The sequence below is a fragment of the Cervus canadensis genome, chromosome 7, assembly GCF_019320065.1.
Source record: "Cervus canadensis isolate Bull #8, Minnesota chromosome 7, ASM1932006v1, whole genome shotgun sequence".
In the NCBI taxonomy this organism is placed as follows: Eukaryota; Metazoa; Chordata; class Mammalia; order Artiodactyla; family Cervidae; genus Cervus; species Cervus canadensis.
This window is the reverse complement of record NC_057392.1, coordinates 91,470,751-91,488,651: the sequence shown is the minus strand read 5'-3', so window position 1 is coordinate 91,488,651 and position 17,901 is coordinate 91,470,751. Positions and strand designations below refer to the sequence as shown.

General features: G+C 41.9%; 1 protein-coding gene across 1 annotated transcript in view; it reads right to left on the bottom strand.

The window, feature by feature from the left end:
* Positions 1–12,947, bottom strand: part of LOC122445193 (ceruloplasmin-like) — a 39,155-nt gene extending 26,208 nt beyond the window's left edge. The window contains exons 1-9 of the mRNA XM_043474155.1: positions 12,791–12,947; positions 11,490–11,740; positions 9,396–9,608; positions 8,746–8,916; positions 7,224–7,466; positions 3,933–4,098; positions 1,157–1,287; positions 561–701; positions 69–280 (exon numbers count right to left, since the gene is read on the bottom strand). Coding sequence (XP_043330090.1) covers positions 69–280; positions 561–701; positions 1,157–1,287; positions 3,933–4,098; positions 7,224–7,466; positions 8,746–8,916; positions 9,396–9,608; positions 11,490–11,740; positions 12,791–12,945 — 1,683 coding nt within the window. The 5' untranslated portion in view covers positions 12,946–12,947. The remainder of the gene's footprint in view (positions 1–68; positions 281–560; positions 702–1,156; positions 1,288–3,932; positions 4,099–7,223; positions 7,467–8,745; positions 8,917–9,395; positions 9,609–11,489; positions 11,741–12,790) is intronic.
* Between the last annotated feature and the right edge of the window lie 4,954 nt (positions 12,948–17,901).

Here is a 17,901-nt window from a genome sequence, read left to right as displayed (position 1 = left end):
TTCCCCTGAAGACCTGCTTCAGGCAGCCTCTCACCACGGCACCCCGGACAGAGGTCCCATCACTTAACCTGTTGGCCGTCCTCTCCAAGACTTCCGTTTCTGCACACGAGAAGAGGCCCTATGAGGCCGCTGTTGATGCCTCTTTTAAAATTCACCGAGGAGAAGTATGACCAGGTCAGACAGTTGGGGTCTGTGGAAGTGGGTCCCACACCTATTGGAACTTCCCATGTATAAACGAATGTTGCCCCAGGATTTACATACGAGGAGGGTGATGGGGTACCTAGTAAGAAAGAAACATTTGTGAAATAGGACCTGGGATCCAAAGTACCCTAGTCTAGCCTGGGAGATCTCTGAGATCACAGACTCTGTCCTGCTCACACTGTCGTACTTTGGGTGACAGCTGGATAGGGCCAAAGGACACCCTCTGCCACCGTAAGTACACAGATCTGTGATGATGTGGAAAGTAGGCTGCCCAAGGATTTTAGGAGGAGTCTGATTTTCTTGCGGACACTGTATTGCTGTCTGCCTTGCTTGTGCCTGTGTTGGGCTGTGGTACTTGCCTCCTCCCGGCGTTCTGTAGAAGGAGCCCTCATTGTTCTTGTTGTAAAGCAATCCATGGGGGTGAATGCTGAGCGGCTCGGAAGCGTTGTTGTAGAAAGTGACCTGGATGATCTGCCCCACTTCTGCCTTGATGACAGGGCCTGGAAACCAACAGAGGTAGCAGTTGTCCTTGGTGTTCACAAATGTCATTTTCACGTTGTGTTACTTGGGTGAGGTTCCTCTAGGAACAAATTAAAGGGATGATGCCATGAACCAGAAATATGTCCAATGAAAAATCTAGGTGATGCAGGAGCTTAGAAACACACACGGATTTGCAGGGACAAAAAAAAGTGTAGTTTCAACTTGGGTGAATCCCGCCAGACTCCTCTGTCCATGGGACTCTCCAGGCAAGAATATGGGAGTAGGTTGCCATTTCCTTCTCCAGGGGATCTTACCAACCCAGGGATTGATACTGGTCTCCTGCATTGCAGGCAGGCTCTTTACCATTTGAACCACCAGAGAATCCCCAAAACTGTGAGTTGGTGAATACTCTTTTGATGGCACAGAATATGTATAAATTGTGCTTATAATCCCACAAGCTATGAAATAATTTTACCAAGGAATCCAAGGTGTGTTGCTTTTGCCTTCTGGGTTTGGAAGGAAGCATCTGTGTATTCAAAGTAAACTAGTTTTTTGTAAGTTCCTCCGATTCTGCTTGGGCCTTGTTCAAAATAGAAGCGGGATTCACTGTGCAGAGAAAGTAAAACAGAGAACTTTAAAATTGACAATGACCACGTGAAAAGAAAGCAAGAACCTGCATGCATCTGTTTTAAGTACTTGTAACCTATTTGCGGAAAACTCAGCAGTGGCTACAAGACAGGCAAAGGTGTTTTTGTTCCAATCTCAAAAAAGGACAATGCCAAAGGATGTTCAAACTACCATACAATTGCACTCATTCCACATGCTAGCAAGGTTATGCTCAAAATCCTTTTTGTGAAGATTTTAGTGAAGAGGAACTAAAGAGCCCCTTGATGAGGGTGAAAGAGGAGAGTGAAAAAGCTGGCTTAAAACTCAACATTCAAAAACTAAGATAATGGCATCACTTCACGGCAAATAGAAGGGGGGAAAATGGAAGCAGTGACAGATTTTCTTTTCTTGGGCTCCCAGATCACTATGGATGGCGACTGCAGCCATGAAATTAAAAGATGCTTGCTCCTTGGAAAGAAAGCTATGACACACCTAGACAGCACATTAAAAAGCAGAGACATTGCTTTGTTGACAAAGGTCCATCTAGTCAAAGCTATGGTTTTTCCAGTAGTCGTATATGGATGTGAGAGTTGGACTAAAGAAGGCTGAGAACAAAAGAATTGATGCTTTCGAATCAAGGTGCTTGAAAGACTTTTTAGAGCTTTGCAGCTCAACTGGTAAAGAATCTGCCTGCAATGTGGGAGACCTGGGTTTGATCCCTGGGTTGGGAAGATCCCTTGGAGAAGGGAAAGGCTACCCACTCCAGTATTCTGGCCTGGAGAATTCCATGGACTACAGTCCATGGGGTGGCAAAGAGTCAGACATGACTGAGTGACTTTCACTTTCACTTTTGGACTGGAAGGAGATCAAACCTTTCAGTCCTAAAGGAAATCAACCCTGAATATTCATTGGAAGGATTGATCATGAAGCTCCACTGGGCCATCTGATGTGAAGAGATGACTCATTGGAAATGACCCTGATGCTGGGAAAGATTGAAGGCAGGAAGAGAAGGGGACGACAGAGGATGAGATGGTTGGATGGCATCACCGGCTCAATGGACCTTAATTTGAGCAAACTCTTGGGAGACAGTGAAGGACTGAGGAGCCTGGTGCACTGCAGCCCATGTATTGCAAAGAGTCAGACATGACAGAGGCTGAACCATAGCGATGTATTTACAAAAATAATGCATGCTCATTGTAGAGAATTTGGAAAATAAAAAAATATATATAACAAAAAATTTAAGATCTTCATAATTCCACTGTCTCTATATAATCACTATCAACATTTTTAGTCTTTTGTCTGTACATGTATACAAGTCTCTGTCTGTAGACTATCTATTAGTTTATCTATACATTTTTCTTTTGGAATAAAATTTTAAAAACATTAAGTCTGATTTTTTTTAAGGCAGGTAGTAATAAACATTGCCTTTAAAACAACTGTGTTGAGATGCTAGAGTACTGAGATGAGAGATGTCATTCTTAACTTTTTAATTCTATTGTAATAACATAAAATGAGGATAAGTGTTTCCTAGGAGGAAATAATGGCTTGCAATGCTGAGACAGCACCAAATTTCATAACCAGGAGAATCATGTGAGCTGAAAGAATCTATTAATTCATACTTATTTTAGTCAATATAAAATGAGAGTTGAATCTAATTTTTGTTCTAAGCCCTGATAAGCTTCTCATAATTAACACAAAATTTCCATTACACAGATTGAATAATTTGTTGATGAGCTTTAAAGTAAAAAAAGAAAATATTCATTTGATAGAACATTCTCAGTTTTCTTAAATTTTCTATGAGTAAATTTAAAAAATAAATACTATGGGGAATATTACTTTCTGGTGGTTATAGAACTTGATATTTTCTGACATAAAACTTTCATTCAATAGACTAAAAGAATTACAACTCCTGTAATCTTCAAGTTGGTAAATATATTTAGCAGTAAGACTATAGAAAAACTTTTTGTGCACTTCCAAATGCTGATACCACAATAATGTATTTTAGTCTTAGTTTTTGGTTATCAAAGAAATAATTGGTAATATATTCTTAGGTGTTATTGAGTAAATATATATATAAATATATATATTGAGTAAATATATATATATTGAGTAAATATATATATATTGAGTAAACATATAAACATATATATGGTATTGAGTAAATATACATATATATTGAGTAAATATATATATAGTCAATATATATATTGAGTAAATAAATATACATATATATATATAATATGATTTAAGGATGACACAAGAAATAATTGACTATACCCTCAGATCTTAGCAGGAAAGTACAAGTTACACATGAGGAATATTTTTGAATTTTTGTAAAATTCCTAGTGACAACATAATTCACTATGTTTTTAAATATCTCACAATTATAAACAAATCCATTTTAAAATTTAATGCTAAGAAAAAGATGAGAAGTATGTTTTTCTTTGCAGTGGCTTCTAAGGCATTTAGAGAAAAACGTTGTATAGCAATGATCCTTCAGCTGAATATTTCCCAATTATTGTTATAATTATTTTATCAGTATCTTTTTATTATAAAATGCCTAAGCCCTTGTAGAAATAGCTAGGTTATGAAAAAGTCCAATTATCTTTATTTAACCATAAATATTTTAATCACTGAATCATTACCTTCCAGCTTCTGTTAAACTATTTCCACTGAAGAAATCTATGCCAGATGGTGCATAGTCCCAGAAAATTTCTCTAGCAGCAATGTAATAATGAACAACTTGTGTCCCTGTAACATCTGCTGAAGACTTTTGGCAATCCCTTACAATAAAGAAAGCCTGCATAGTCTCTGAAAAATAGTAAATCCAAGTAGAGAATGTTATGAGAACATTAAAACATTTTTCTTAGTCCGTATATATATATTTTAAAATTGTAGCGAACAACATTGCAACTTCCCTTTCTTTTGAGAAATTTGAGGTATTTTATTTATGGAATCTGTTAAAATCCTGAAATGTATGAAGCAAGTATAAGACTCAGGATGCCAAAGTGAATGTTGAGGAGTGTATATCAGTGGAGATTAATAACCAGCGCTGGACCAACTCCTGAGGAATGTGGTACCTGCCTACTGAGAGGAATTTGAGTCTGTTTAATCAAAAGTATCTTCCCTTATGGTTCTGAAGGTGTTACCATTAATTACTAGATTAACTAGTTGGCAGGCAGGAAGAAAATCAAGGCAGGTACGTTTCCATGAGAGCATCAGTCCTGTGTTTTGATTTAAGAGCAACACTGGTGGGAGTGTAAATTCATACAGACTTTTCGGAAGGTGATTAGGCAGCCTTTGTTAAAATTAAGAACGCTTCCATTAAAAACTTTCGCTTCTTTCGGTTAGGCAAGACAAAAATTTGCACAGACATAAAAAGATACAAATAAACAGTGGCTAGCTATAACACTGTTAGTGACTTAAATGGGAAGGAAATCCAAAAAAAGGGGGATTTACATATATGTATAGCTGAATCACTTTGCTGTACAGAAAAAACTAATAACATTGTGAATAAACTATGCTTTAAAAATCGTAAAAATAAAACAAAAAATAAAGGAGTAGCTTTATTTGGGGAATGTCACGGAAGAGATTCTCGCCTGGAGAATTCCATGGACAGAGGGACTTAGCGGGCTGCAGTCCATGGGGTCGCAGAGAGTCGGATGCGACTAACACACACAAACACACACAGTGAACCGAGAAAGTGAAAGCAATTGAGATGTCTATCAATAGCTGAATGGTTAAATAAATCAGGCTACGTCTCAAACAAACACAGAAAACGGTACAGCTATTTAGAAAAGCAGGCTAGACACACATATGGATACCAAGTGGTATCCTCCTTACCAAGTGGAAGGAGGGGAGGGGGTGGTATTGGAAGATTGGGGTTACATATATACACTATTGATACGATGCGTGAAATAGATAACTAAAGAGAACCTCCTGTAGAGCATAGGGAACGCTCCTCAGTGCCCTGGGTGACCTCAATGGGCAAGGAATCCAAAAAGAGGGGATATATGTCTCTGTACATGTGTAGCTAAATCACTTAGCTGTAAGTAGAAGTCACACAGCACTGTAAAGCAACTATATGATAAAAATTTGAAAAATAAAACTTAAAAAATAAAAGAGTAGCTTAGAAGTGTAGGGAATGTCATGGAGAAGATTTCGACATATGGATGAGTGAAGAAAGCAAGCAGCAGAAGATAGAAAAACCTATTGTATACAAATAATAAGCTACTTTTTTAAAAGGTAATAGTTAAATAAAACCTATTATATGGGGCGTGATCTACTTATTTAAAACAGTACCTGTGCATTTTTATTTCTAAGTTTTCATGTATGTTGTATGAAAGTGCATAGTAAACAGCTTTGCGAGGATTCACAAATACACATTGGTGTAAACACAAATGGCTTACAGGGATTATTCACTGGAGAGGGAACTGGGATGGTGGTGGGATAGGGCTGGACTAATGGCACAGTCTTAAACTATTCCTCCAAAGATGAATGCTAAATCTGATTTGTGTATGTGTGTGCGCACTAATTTTGGTGGTGTAAGCACTTTCCTGTGGCCAAATTTGAAGCGACCACACGTTTATCACCTGGTTTATTTAATTCTCAACTCTCTGGAGCTCCTAAGATGTGGTTCTCATATACCACATTAGACTTTCACTCTTTCTGCCTGCTGCCTTCACCAAATTCTCCCCTCCCTCCACTCCTTCCTCTTTGCTTTCTTCCTTTCTTTCCAGCAAGTCTATTCATGCATTCTTACAATTGCTAAAAACAAAACAAATCAAACAAACCAAGAAACCAAAAACAAACAAACAGACAAAAAAAAAAAAACCACCCCAAACTACACCATGGGGAGAGAAACACAGGGAAGTCTATGTCGTCCACTAGCCAAGCGTTTTTGGTTGTGTCCGGGGTTGACCCTATCTTTCCTGCAGAGTTGAAGAGGCGAGACCTGTCTTAAGGTCTTGAAGATCTGCCCTTATAGATGGGCAACATCTATAAATGAGGTCAAGAGGAGGAGTGGGTCTGGTGTACATTTTAACCTTTAAAACATATTTTAAGACAATGTTCCTTTCTAAGTGAGAACTCTTGCATTAATATTAGATTCTGTCCTTGAGTTACAATAGCCGTGTGTGGGTCTCCTTTTTCTCACAGCCCTCAGAGGGAGGGACACAGCATGCAGGAAATCCCAATAAGTACGTGTGCTTTAGTCATTTAAACAGTTAATTGAAGTGTGATGCTGACCAAAGTATGGGACTTAGAAATAAGAAAGGTTTTGATCAGAGAAGTAAATCCCATTTTTTCTAAAAAACGGAGAAAAGTTAAATTCTTCAGTTCAAGTAACAACTGTGTTTTCTGACTGAAAAATCATACAAAACATTTACATGATTGCAAGGATAGTTTAGTCAGATTTAAGAATAGAGAAGATCAGTAATTTCACAAGGGGCCTTTCTATCATTAAACATGAAGGGTGACTGAAGAGGGAAATAAACCAGGAAGCCATTACTGGGTACTGGTTCAGAATTTGCACAACACTTGGGCCTGTATAATTTCTGACTCTCACGGGGTTTGGGGTTAGTGTTTCAACCTCTTGGAACTTGTCTTCTCAATTTAAAAAAGAAGAGTAACTACATGTGCTCTGTCAGACACTCAAGGCTCTTGTAAGGCTCACTGGCTAATAAACACATACTTTTTTTTTGGTAAAAACAGCAACAAAAATAATCCCTGTATGACTAAAAGGGTTTATTACCATAAAGTTGAAAGTGTCAGAGACCTGAGTTCTGGTTTTGACCGTGTTACTGACTTTCCAAAAGGCAATCCTGTCACCTGCCTAATGGTGACATCTTTCCCCATTTGCAAGATGAGGAGTCTGTTATGGGTCATAACATTGAGAGTCCCCTGACCCTGTATTATGTAAAAGGAATAAATCCTACCATGTATCCGACAGTCCAGCAGCCACTCTCCAACACCCTTGGCCACCATGAAGGCATCACGCATGGAGGCGGGGAAGACGGTAATGGTGTCTCTTCTGTGAGTCTGAGATATCAGAGTCTGTCCGTGGAAGTAGATGGGGTGTATGTCCAACAGGCTACCCATACTGATTAAATGCCACTTGACCCTGTCCTCTGCACACATGGTGAGATCAGGTAGATTTCCGTACAAGTATCCATTTATCGCTGAAAGCAGATGTAAATTAACCCGTCGAGCAAGCATGTCACATCAAGGCCACATGGTGTATAGCCTATATGTTTCCTTATCACATCACTCCGGCAGTGCCAGCCTTGTTCTCATGCATAATCTGCAACAGGATTTCGTTCGTTTCCCCCCAAAAGGAGGCTATAAACATTACCTCTGATTAAAGCTGAGGGCAACACGCACTTAAGGGCAAGAGGAAGAAAGCTAGGCTGCACGATAGGAAACAGTGAAAAGGGGAGAAGAATAGAAAGAAGCGAAGTCTGTGGAAGAAGGAAACAGAGCTGAGGGTGACTGCGATGACAAGAGCACCTTTTCTGAAAAGTTCTACGTCAAAACACATTCCCATGAAAGAGCTGCTCAGTTCTGTCTTTGTTCTTCCGTAATATTTTATTACCCTAAAGTCACATATGTGGGGACTTCCCTGGCGGGCCAGTGGTTAAGGATCCAGCTTGCAAGGCAGGCGACATGGGTTTGGTCCCTGGTCCGAAACTAAGACCCCACAGGCCGTGAAGCAACCAAACGCTGAGGCCACGGCTACTGAGTCCCGGGCACCACAACATAAGGCCCCACAGGCCGCGGCTCAGGTCTGACACAGCCCAACGAACATTCCAAAAATTACAGCTCTCTGTTGTCACCATCCGTCTTTATCAATGTCAGATGTTAGGAAAACAATGCATCTATCTAACTCCACTTGCTATGACACTTTGGAAACCGGCAGGATTTTCTCGATGCCTTCATAGCAACACTGAGCTTCCCTGATAGCTCAGATGGCAAGGAATCCGCCTGCAATGTGAGAGACCCCGGCTGGATGCCTGGGTGGGGAAGATCCGCTGGAGAAGGGATAGGCTACCCACTCCAGTATTCTTGGGCTTCCCTTTTGGCTCAGCGGGTGAAGAAACCGCCCACAATGGAGGAGACTTGGGTTTGATCCCTGGGTTGGGAAGATTCCCTGGAGAAGGGAAAGGCTACCCACTTCAGTGTTCTGGCCTGGAGAATTCCATGGACTGTATAGTCCATGGGGTCGGAAAGAGTCTGACACGACTGAGCGACTTTCACTTCCACTTTCTTACACAGCAAAAACGGCGTGTTCAGCGTCTGACTCTTTGCAACCCCGTGAAACATAGCCCGCCAGACCCAGAATGAAGAACTGGGAAACAGAAACTCATCGAAGCAAACTGAAAGGAAAGGAAACCACAAAATAAAGTCATAGAAGTTAGAACTATAGGATATAAGGAATGAGAAATTTCTTCATAATCTTACAGCGCATGATGTTGCTCTCCTCGAAGTCGGGATCATTAGCATCAACTTGACCAGCTTCAGTGTATATAAGAATGTTGTCATCGATATACCAGCTACGGTTTTCATCAGTTATAGAAAACACCAGAATGAAATACTCATCGATATATTTTTCCATATCTCCATCCAGGGTTCCTAAAACGAAAAGAACGACAGAACTTACTCTTTGAGAAAATTATTTTTGCTATGAAATAAACTAGTGATTCTGATTCTGATATTCAAAATATGAAAGGAAAACCTTTCACCTCCATAGACAGAACCCTAAGGAGCTAAGAATGCAAGGAACAGGCAGTTTCTCTTCTCCCTATTTCCTCCCACCCTCTTCTCTATAGGACAAAGGTGGCAGAATTTTGTGCGAGGGTGACTCGGATGAAGATTACTGGGTTTGACTATCGTCTAGTTTCCAACCTGCCCCATTGGACTTGAATGGAGACTTTAGACTCAAGATCGCCATCTGGTGCTCAGAAGCCAAATGGCAACGTTACTTTTCTGACTGGAGAATCGAGGTCAAGACAGGAAGAGAGTTTGTTAGCAAAATTCCACTAGGAGACTGAGGGAGACCCCACAGATCCTAGTTGGCTCTATTTGCTACAGTGAGATTTTTTAAATGTTACCTCTTTTACAAGTCAGAATGGGTCCGATAAGGCCCGAAGACACATCTCTTAGGGTGTCCACATGGGAGTGGTACATCCGTGTCACGCAATTACTGTCATTGGGGCCCGGCCCCTGGTTTTCTTCCACAAACCACACGTAAGTGTATTCTGCCCCTGGCTGTAGACGGTCATCTTCCTTTTGCAGGCCCGTAGTGTTGTCTGGATAGAGAGCACCTGGAAAACGGAACTTGCGCTGTGGTCAAAGTAATCAATGGACAACATTTTTCTTAATGTGACTCATGCTTTCTGCATTAAGCCATGAAAGTATGTTAATCTGTACTTTTAGAAAGTGTGTGTTTCCCCCTTCCTATCTCCTGCCTCCTGTCTCCCTAGACTCCTCTTAGTTGGTTTCTACCTGGATGCCCAGCTTGGCCAGCTTCCAGACTTAAATTGGAATGAGTCAGGCAGCGTATTAATGGACTATCATCACCTTTATCGATAGATGCCACAAATATTCATTGTGCACCTACCATCTGCGTAGGTCTTGGATACAGAGAGTTCCTGACTTGAGCTCTGTATCATCGTCATTGCAAATCAGATTTGGGAATGAGGGCATCAGGAGCATCCACGCTACTGTTGTAGCTTGGACTCAGCCGAGTCCAACCCTTTGCCACCCCACGGACTGCAGCCCGCCAGGCTCCTCTGTCCATGGGATTTTTCAGGCAAGAATACTGGAGTGGGTTGCCATTTCCTCCTCCAGGGGATCTACCTGACCCAGGGATCCAACCCCGGGCATCAAGGTCTCCTGCTTGGCAGGCAGATTCCTCACCACTGAGCCGCCGGGGAAGCCCCGCGACAGGGCTTTACCTGCACTACATCTTCCAGAGGGCATCAGGGCATCCGTGCTACTGTACACACCACTGTGCTCAAAATGGGTCACCGACAAGGACGTCCTGAGCAGCACAGGGGCCTCTGCTCAATATTATGTGGCAGCCTGGATGGGAGGGGAGTTTAGGGGAGGATGGAATCATGTACACGTATGGCTGAGTCCTTTCGCTGTTCACCTAAAACTATCACAACACGTTAACTGGCTACGCCCCAACACAAAATAAAGTTTTTAAAAAAGAAAAAAGAGCATCTATGTTACCTACAAGCTGCCCGCTGATGTCAGGAAGTGGCCTTCAGCATGGCTGACATTGCTCTGATCTACCTTTGTTCTGAATCTGGGGCCTTGCCCTCTTCTGCTTTCTTCTTATCCTAGAATTTTGCCTCAGATCGCCACCATTTGAGGCTGGAATCTAATAACTATGAATATCATCTCCTCATTCAGTGGGAGACTTTGAAGCATGACCAGCCTCTCATCCTTTATCATCTTTTGAGGCCAACCTGCTCCATGTAGAACACAAAGCCCTATTTTGTGCTAGTATTCTCTTCCCTTCCTTTTCCCAGCACCATCAAGCGGTTGTGAGTGTGGACGTTTAGGAGAGAAGACAACTGTCTGGAAAATAGTGACTTTACCTGACACTGATGTTTTCTAAGAGGGTAACCCTCTTTCGGGAGGGATTGGGGGCAGGAGGAGGAGGGGATGACAGAGGATGAGATGACTGGATGGCATCACCGACTCGATGGGCATGAGTTTGAGTAAACTCCGGGAGTTGGTGATGGACAGGGAGGCCTGGCGTGCTGCAGTTCATGGGGTCACAAAGAGTCGGACACGACTGAGCGACTGAACTGAACTGAACTGAACCCTCATTCACTAGAAAATGAGATGACAGGACATGGATATGAAATGGCAGGACAATATTTCTGCCAACATAACACTTAGCTCCTAAGTGTCTCCTACCCTCCAAACTTATGTATTTATTTATTTACATGAGAGAAAAGTGTGTTTTCTTTCCCAGAAGTTGAATGGGGGAGGGGGATTGTCATTCATTCATTTCAAATGAGAAATTGAAGAACAATCTGGGATACAAAAATTAGAGACATATAAAGTAAAAGTCTATATTCACCCAACCTACTCCTTTAGCTCATGATTGCCTTGCTTTTCCTGAGGTTTTGGGTTTGTACTCTTCATTAACAAACACTCAGGAACCTAAGGAGAAGGAACTCACTTACCTTCGTTATCTTTAGTGTAGCTGAGTCCATGAGGATGGAAACTATACATTCTGGAAGCATTATTTTTCACATGTACATGAATGAGGTCTCCAGTCTCTGCTTTTATGATTGGACCTAAAAATCCCAACCAGGATGGTTTTTCAATGGTGGTTTGAAATGTATCATCCGTGTACCCAAAATACAAAGCCTTTTTATAGACAGATCCTATCCTATCTTGGCTTGGTTGGAGATATGTTTTGGATTGAAACTCTCTGTAAACAAACAAACAAGCAAGAACGTTAACAAATTTTGACTGAAAAGAAACCAACATCAAATCAACTGAAACTAGAAGTAAGAATCTTTCCAGTCTAATTTCGCAGAGAAAACCCAGACACTGGTGAAAATCTAGAATGAATCAGAAACAATACAATAGGCAAGGATAAGACTGGAAAGTCTGGTGAAGAGATGAAATGCAAAGGTATCAAGTCATATGCATGGCATTTCGGTTCAAACGACTTAGCAATTCTTTGTACTGAACCATGTACGGAAGGTTTGTAACCCTACTTCAGGGCTACTTTAGCTCTCAAACATTAGATCAATGCTTACAATTTAAGATTCTTTATACATTTCAATGATTCAGGGATTTGTTGGTAGAATTGGGGGCATTTTGGTGGACAAACATAGTGAATCAGAACCCCACATATAACCTTTAGATTTCTTTGTCCCAATCACCTGAACAGAAAAATCAAGAAGAGAGCTGCAATTTTTACAATCTCTGCCACAGACTCCACACCAGAAGGAAAAGCATTGTTTTAGCTCTTGAGTACCATTCATACTCATCCCTGATGCTGGAAAGACTGAAGGAAAAAGGAGAAGAGGGCGTCAGAGGATGAGACAGTTGGATGGCATCACCAATGCAATGGACATGAACTTGGGCCAGCTTCGGGAGGTGATGACGGACAGAGAGGCCTGGTGTGCTGCTGTCTACGGGGTCACAAAGAGTCAGACGCAACTGAACAACCACAACAACCACCACTTATGCAAAATCGATGATAAATACAGGCTTAGAGATGATCCCTGAAGTATGTATCGTGAAGGCAAGAGTGGCAGTAATCCCAGGAAGGAGCAGTTTCTGATTTATGTTAATAGCTGGCTTCCATGTTATGCTTATACTAAAAAACTCGAAGGAAGCAGTTCTAATAGCAAAATGTGCCCTTGAAGAGTCTCCCATGGAAACTTCTTCAGCAACGTTTCATCAGTGAATAACAATGACCAACATTTGCATTTGATAGCAAATTTTTCAATGCGAAGGTGTTACTTACTGATCGTCTGAAAAAGGCCTTCCATTGAGCATGTTTTTACCAGTAGGAGCATAGTTCCAAGTAGTTTCTTCAATGCCTATGTAATAGTACCTATCTATTGTCCAAGCTGGAGAACTAATAAAAACCAGATAGGTCAGTGAAAAAAGGATCTTCATTTTCAAACCTAGCACCTGGAGAGGCTAACTGCATTATGTTTCCCTTCCTTTTATAATCCACACATTCTTCCTTTATTTGTGTTCGTTTACATAAGTCAGGGTTGCATAAGAGCTCATCAAATGCTTCATCTGCATATATGTCATGTCCATTCCAAATGCATTTGGTTTTCACTAGTCAGCTCAGGTGAAATGTTGCACAACACATAGAGGATGCTGCTTCTTGACCCAGTACACCTTAGCAGTTAAGACCTTGCTTGAATTACTGAGTAGATGGGCTACACAGATTACTCATCAGCCCCTTGAGACTGTTATCTATTCCGCCTGATAGGAATCACCTCCAGGTTAGTCTAGTCTACAGATAGCCCGCTCTTTCTCAATTTCCTATGTTACCGAATCAGGTTTATTTGTCCAACGGGCAGCAAGCCAAAGGCGGAGATGCCAGGGTTTGTGGCAAAGAAAAGATTCTTACACAAAGAGGAGGACAAGTCTCACATCTGTCTCCCCAAAGCTGGGAGGTCTATGAGTTAGAGAAGCAGAGTGGTCGGAGGCATGGGAAAGGTGAGCGGAGGTAAGGAGATGGTGACATAACCGCTGTTCTGCACAGGTGCACGTGAGCGTGCTTCCTCGTGGGACACACGGCCTGAAAAGGTGGCACTAGTACGTTCTGAGGGGGAGGTTTTCGGCCCTCTGATCTCGAAAGGTCACCCGTCAGATAGGTGAGCAGGCCCAGCAGAGGGCTCAGTGGTGTCTGTGGACTTGACCTGGGTAAGAGGTGACTCTGAGCTCCTGAAACACAGCTTGAGCACACGCATTAAGGTGCCTGTGTTGGAGGTACTACTTACAGGAGGTGGTGAAGGGCGTCTTTTTTTGTTAATTAATTGATTTATTTTTGGCTGTGCTGGGTCTTTGCTGCACATGGGCCTCTCATTACAGTGGCTTTTCTTGCTGAGGAATGCAGGCTCCATGGTTGTGTTCCTTGGGCTTAGCTGTCCCTAGTATGTGGGATCTTCCTGGCCCATTGTCCTGTACGTTGACAGGTAGATTCTTAACCACTGGACCACAGGGAAGCCCCTTCATTTATTTTTTAATAACACACAAGAGCAAAGTATCTTTATACTTAAGGACAAAACAAACCAGATACAGCTCTGAAAAGAAAAGAGAGGATTATTATATTAAAAATGTTTTTTTATGAGAAGAGTAATTTCCATATTACTTGATTTTAAAAATCAACAAAGTACTTGCAATTTTTAATCCTTTTTTCATTGAAAAATAATGAGAATATGAGTATCTTCCTTATAAATGACAATTACTAAATTCTACAAAGGCTAAGACATCTAGGCTGTCATATTACTAAGTTTTTCACATTTGTGAATGCTCTGGTTAGCTTGAAGAGGAAGCTAGGGAAACAGACCACTGCTTTGGGAGATTTATATGTCACCAGCAGGTTCTGGAAGAAACTCAGAGAAGCTAGGCCTGGAGGGACCATGGCGGGTGGGGAAATCAGTCCCAGGAGAGCAAGCACCCTTGGGGAAGCAGCTGAACAGGGTTGGGGAGGACCCAGGTCATGTGTGATGGGTTTCGTAGAAGAGGAGCTAGGGATGGGCTCTCTGGGCTCAGTAAGGAGATTCAGCTGGGTTGGAGCAGTTGGATGCTAGAGTCACTCACTTCGCTCTATGTGTGGAAAAACCTTACAACCTTCCCTGCCACTGCGTCTGAGACTCGCTGCCGTAGAAGGGTCCACCCATCAGACAGGGGGCAAGATGCCTTAAAAGGACTTCCAGATGTTCCTTTATCTTCTGTAATGTCTTTCCTCTTTCTTTTAGGCACATTAATTTTAGTCTGCAATGTAGATAATAGAAGAGCCATTGAGCTGGCACATTGTTCCCTCAGTAAGTTACCCCAGTAAGTCCAAAGACATCCACTGTATTCACTTCAAACAGATCTATCTCCAGTTTCCACTCTGCCATTCACTAGATGTGTGATTGGGAATGAGTTGCATGATCTTTCTGAACTCCCATCCCTTCCTACTTGTAATATGAAGTTTATAATAATTAAACTTCAGGGCTCCCCTTCCGGCCTGACACACGGTACACATTCAAAAAGAGTTAGCATGCTCCCCTGAGACAGTGAAAATGGTGTCAGTAAACGTCCATCGTTCCTTTGTTTTCTTCTCAACAAATGACTAGAACTGACTTCTCTTTGGGGAGTTGGGGTGGGGAACACTTTGTCTTGGGTAATATTATACTTTACGGCTCATTCACAGGGGAATTGGGCTTCCCAGGTGGCGCTAGTAGCAAAGAGCCCACCTGCCAATTCAGCACACACAAGAGGCGCAGGTTCAGACCCTGGGTGGGGAAGACCCCCTGGAGGTGAGCACGGCAACCCACTCCAGTATTCTTGCCTGGAGAATCCCGTGGACTGAGGAGCCTGGCAGGCTACAGTCCACAGGGTCACAAAGAGTTGGACACGACTGAAGTGGCTTAGCACACACGCACCGATAGACAAATTATGTTTGCAGTCCTGTCCTTCTCTTCCTGCTTAGCCCATCATAGGTCAGTTTTTTGGTACAGCAGGATTTGATGTTGGTCATCATTATTTGGCTAGATTCTTGGTTGGTAGCCCAGGAACATAATGTGACTGATTTAGAGAAGCTTCACTGAATTTTGTCCCAAGATGTGAGCGCAAACACCTTGGAGAGAATTTGAATTCTCCTCTGGTTTTCCTCTTTCATAGCTGAAAATAAGCTAAAGAAATAAACTAAGCACATAAAACTATGCATAAAGACCCAGTGATAATGGAACTTTATGTTTGTAGAAAGCTTTACAATATTTAAAATACCTTACAGAAAACAAAATTATCCAATGTGATCTTCAAAACACTGTCCCCTAACTTCCCCCCTTCACACTTGTTTCACAGTGGAGGTATGGACAGCTCAAATGGCCAGGTAAGTAGCTGCAGGATGTAAACTCCCCAGTTATGGAGCCAGGATTCAAATATAAACCACTGGACTCCAAGTCAAATGTTTCTTTCAAGTGACCTTACTTTTCCCCACAATTTAGCTCAGTTGGTAAGGTCTCTGCCTGCAATGCAGAAGACCCCAGCCCAATTCCTGGGTGGGGAAGATCTACTGGAAAAGGGATAGGCTACCTACTCCAGTATTCTTGGGCTTCCCTTGCAGCTCAGCTAGTAAAGAATCTGCCTGCAATATGCCGGAGACCTGGGTTCAGTCCCTGGGTTGGGAAGATCTCCTGGAGAAGGGAAATGCTACCTACTCCAATATTCTGGCCTGGAGAATTCCCTGGACTATTTAAGTCCATGGGGTCTCAAAGAGTCTGACACGACTGAGCAACTTTCACTTTCACATACTTCTATATTATTAATATCAACAAATGTTAAGTTTTGCTCAGAATGTATGATGCTAACCATATCTTCCAACAAGGCAAACCAATGGAGTATAAATGGTGTGGGGGCAAGACGAGGAGTTTAAAAACAAGAGGAACGTGCCAGCGACTTTCACACCCATTTCTATTTTTTCTATTAACCATTTCTATTAACCATTTCTATTAACCGCTGTTCGTTGAAATGGCCATCAGATTTTCCTTAGCTGCCTTCTAAACACTGGTTCTAATTGTGTAAGCCAATCTGGAAAGGGAAGTTTACTAAGCTGTTTTTCTAGAGGAGGAAACTGAAACTTGAGTGCTTTAAACAACTTGCCAAAGCAAATAGGTTTTGGGTTAGCCAAAAAGTTCATTTGGGTTTTTCCATAAGATGTTTCTGAACAAACTTTTTGGCCAACTCGATATTAAAGCTAGAATTTAAATGAAGGCCTTAAAGGCTGGTGGATGATCTTACTACTAAATGTTCTGCCTTGTAATCTAGGTTACTCTGTGGCAAACTATCAACTAGGATATTGATATTAGAGGAGATTCAATAAGCAGAAGAGCTAGGAGCCGGGACAGATGGGTGCACTTGAGATAAAGCCCTCTGTCCTTTTTGGGTTAAGACTATAGAAATTGCCAGCTTTGACAATATGTTCTAGATTCCATGAAGGACCAGACGTCCACAAAACAAGGCAAGGAAGGGCAGAGAGGGAAGATATGCAGGGCCGATGAGAAAGAGAAAAGCAGCCCCTGATATCCAGAATTGGCCTGGTGTTCACAGGTAGGCCTGGTGTTCTGTTGAACGTAATTTCTAGAACACCATCAGGCCCCACCACTGGTGATCAGGACAGATCAAGATGAAAACAGGATCCATAATCATGTCTGAACACACACGAGGGAGCATGAATATTGCCCAAACCTTTAGGTAACCGAGCATTCCCTCATTCTGGCCAGAACTGGCTACCTCTTTACCAATTACACCTTTGGTTTCAACCCTCTTGCCTCATAGACAAGATTTATGAAGACATCCAGCGGTAGAATTATCCCTGCTTCCTTACTGCATTCAATCCAGAGCAAAGCCTTGTTTCCTTCCGCACCCTCTTAAATCACTTAAAGCAAGCCTTAATCCTGTAACCTCCTGAGGGCAGAGGGTCTTATCTTGCTTATTTCCCAGGCTTATTTCTAGTTTTCTTTTGTTTTTTTTTTCCCCTGGATCTTTCAATAATAACTTTATGTGCCCTGAGGCCAAGAGAACTCAGTAGTATTCAATCAGTAGGTTTCTGTATTCTTCACCTACAGAAAAAACCTCAGCTCCCAGCCTTAAAGATCTCCAACTACAATGAGTACCTTCTGCTGTACTCTACGTTAGATGCTGTGGTTCTGCAAGTGGAAAAACCAGAGTCTCATGAAGATAAAAGGGTGGAGGGAGGGTTTGGAAGTTGCTTTCTGAAGCTCTCAGACCCCAAGTTGGTCTACAGATAAAAATGAATTTCTAAAAAAAAAAAAAAAAAATGAATTTCTCCAAACATGCCTCTGGGTGGGTTTAGTTGCTTCAGTGGTGTCTGACTCCATGCAA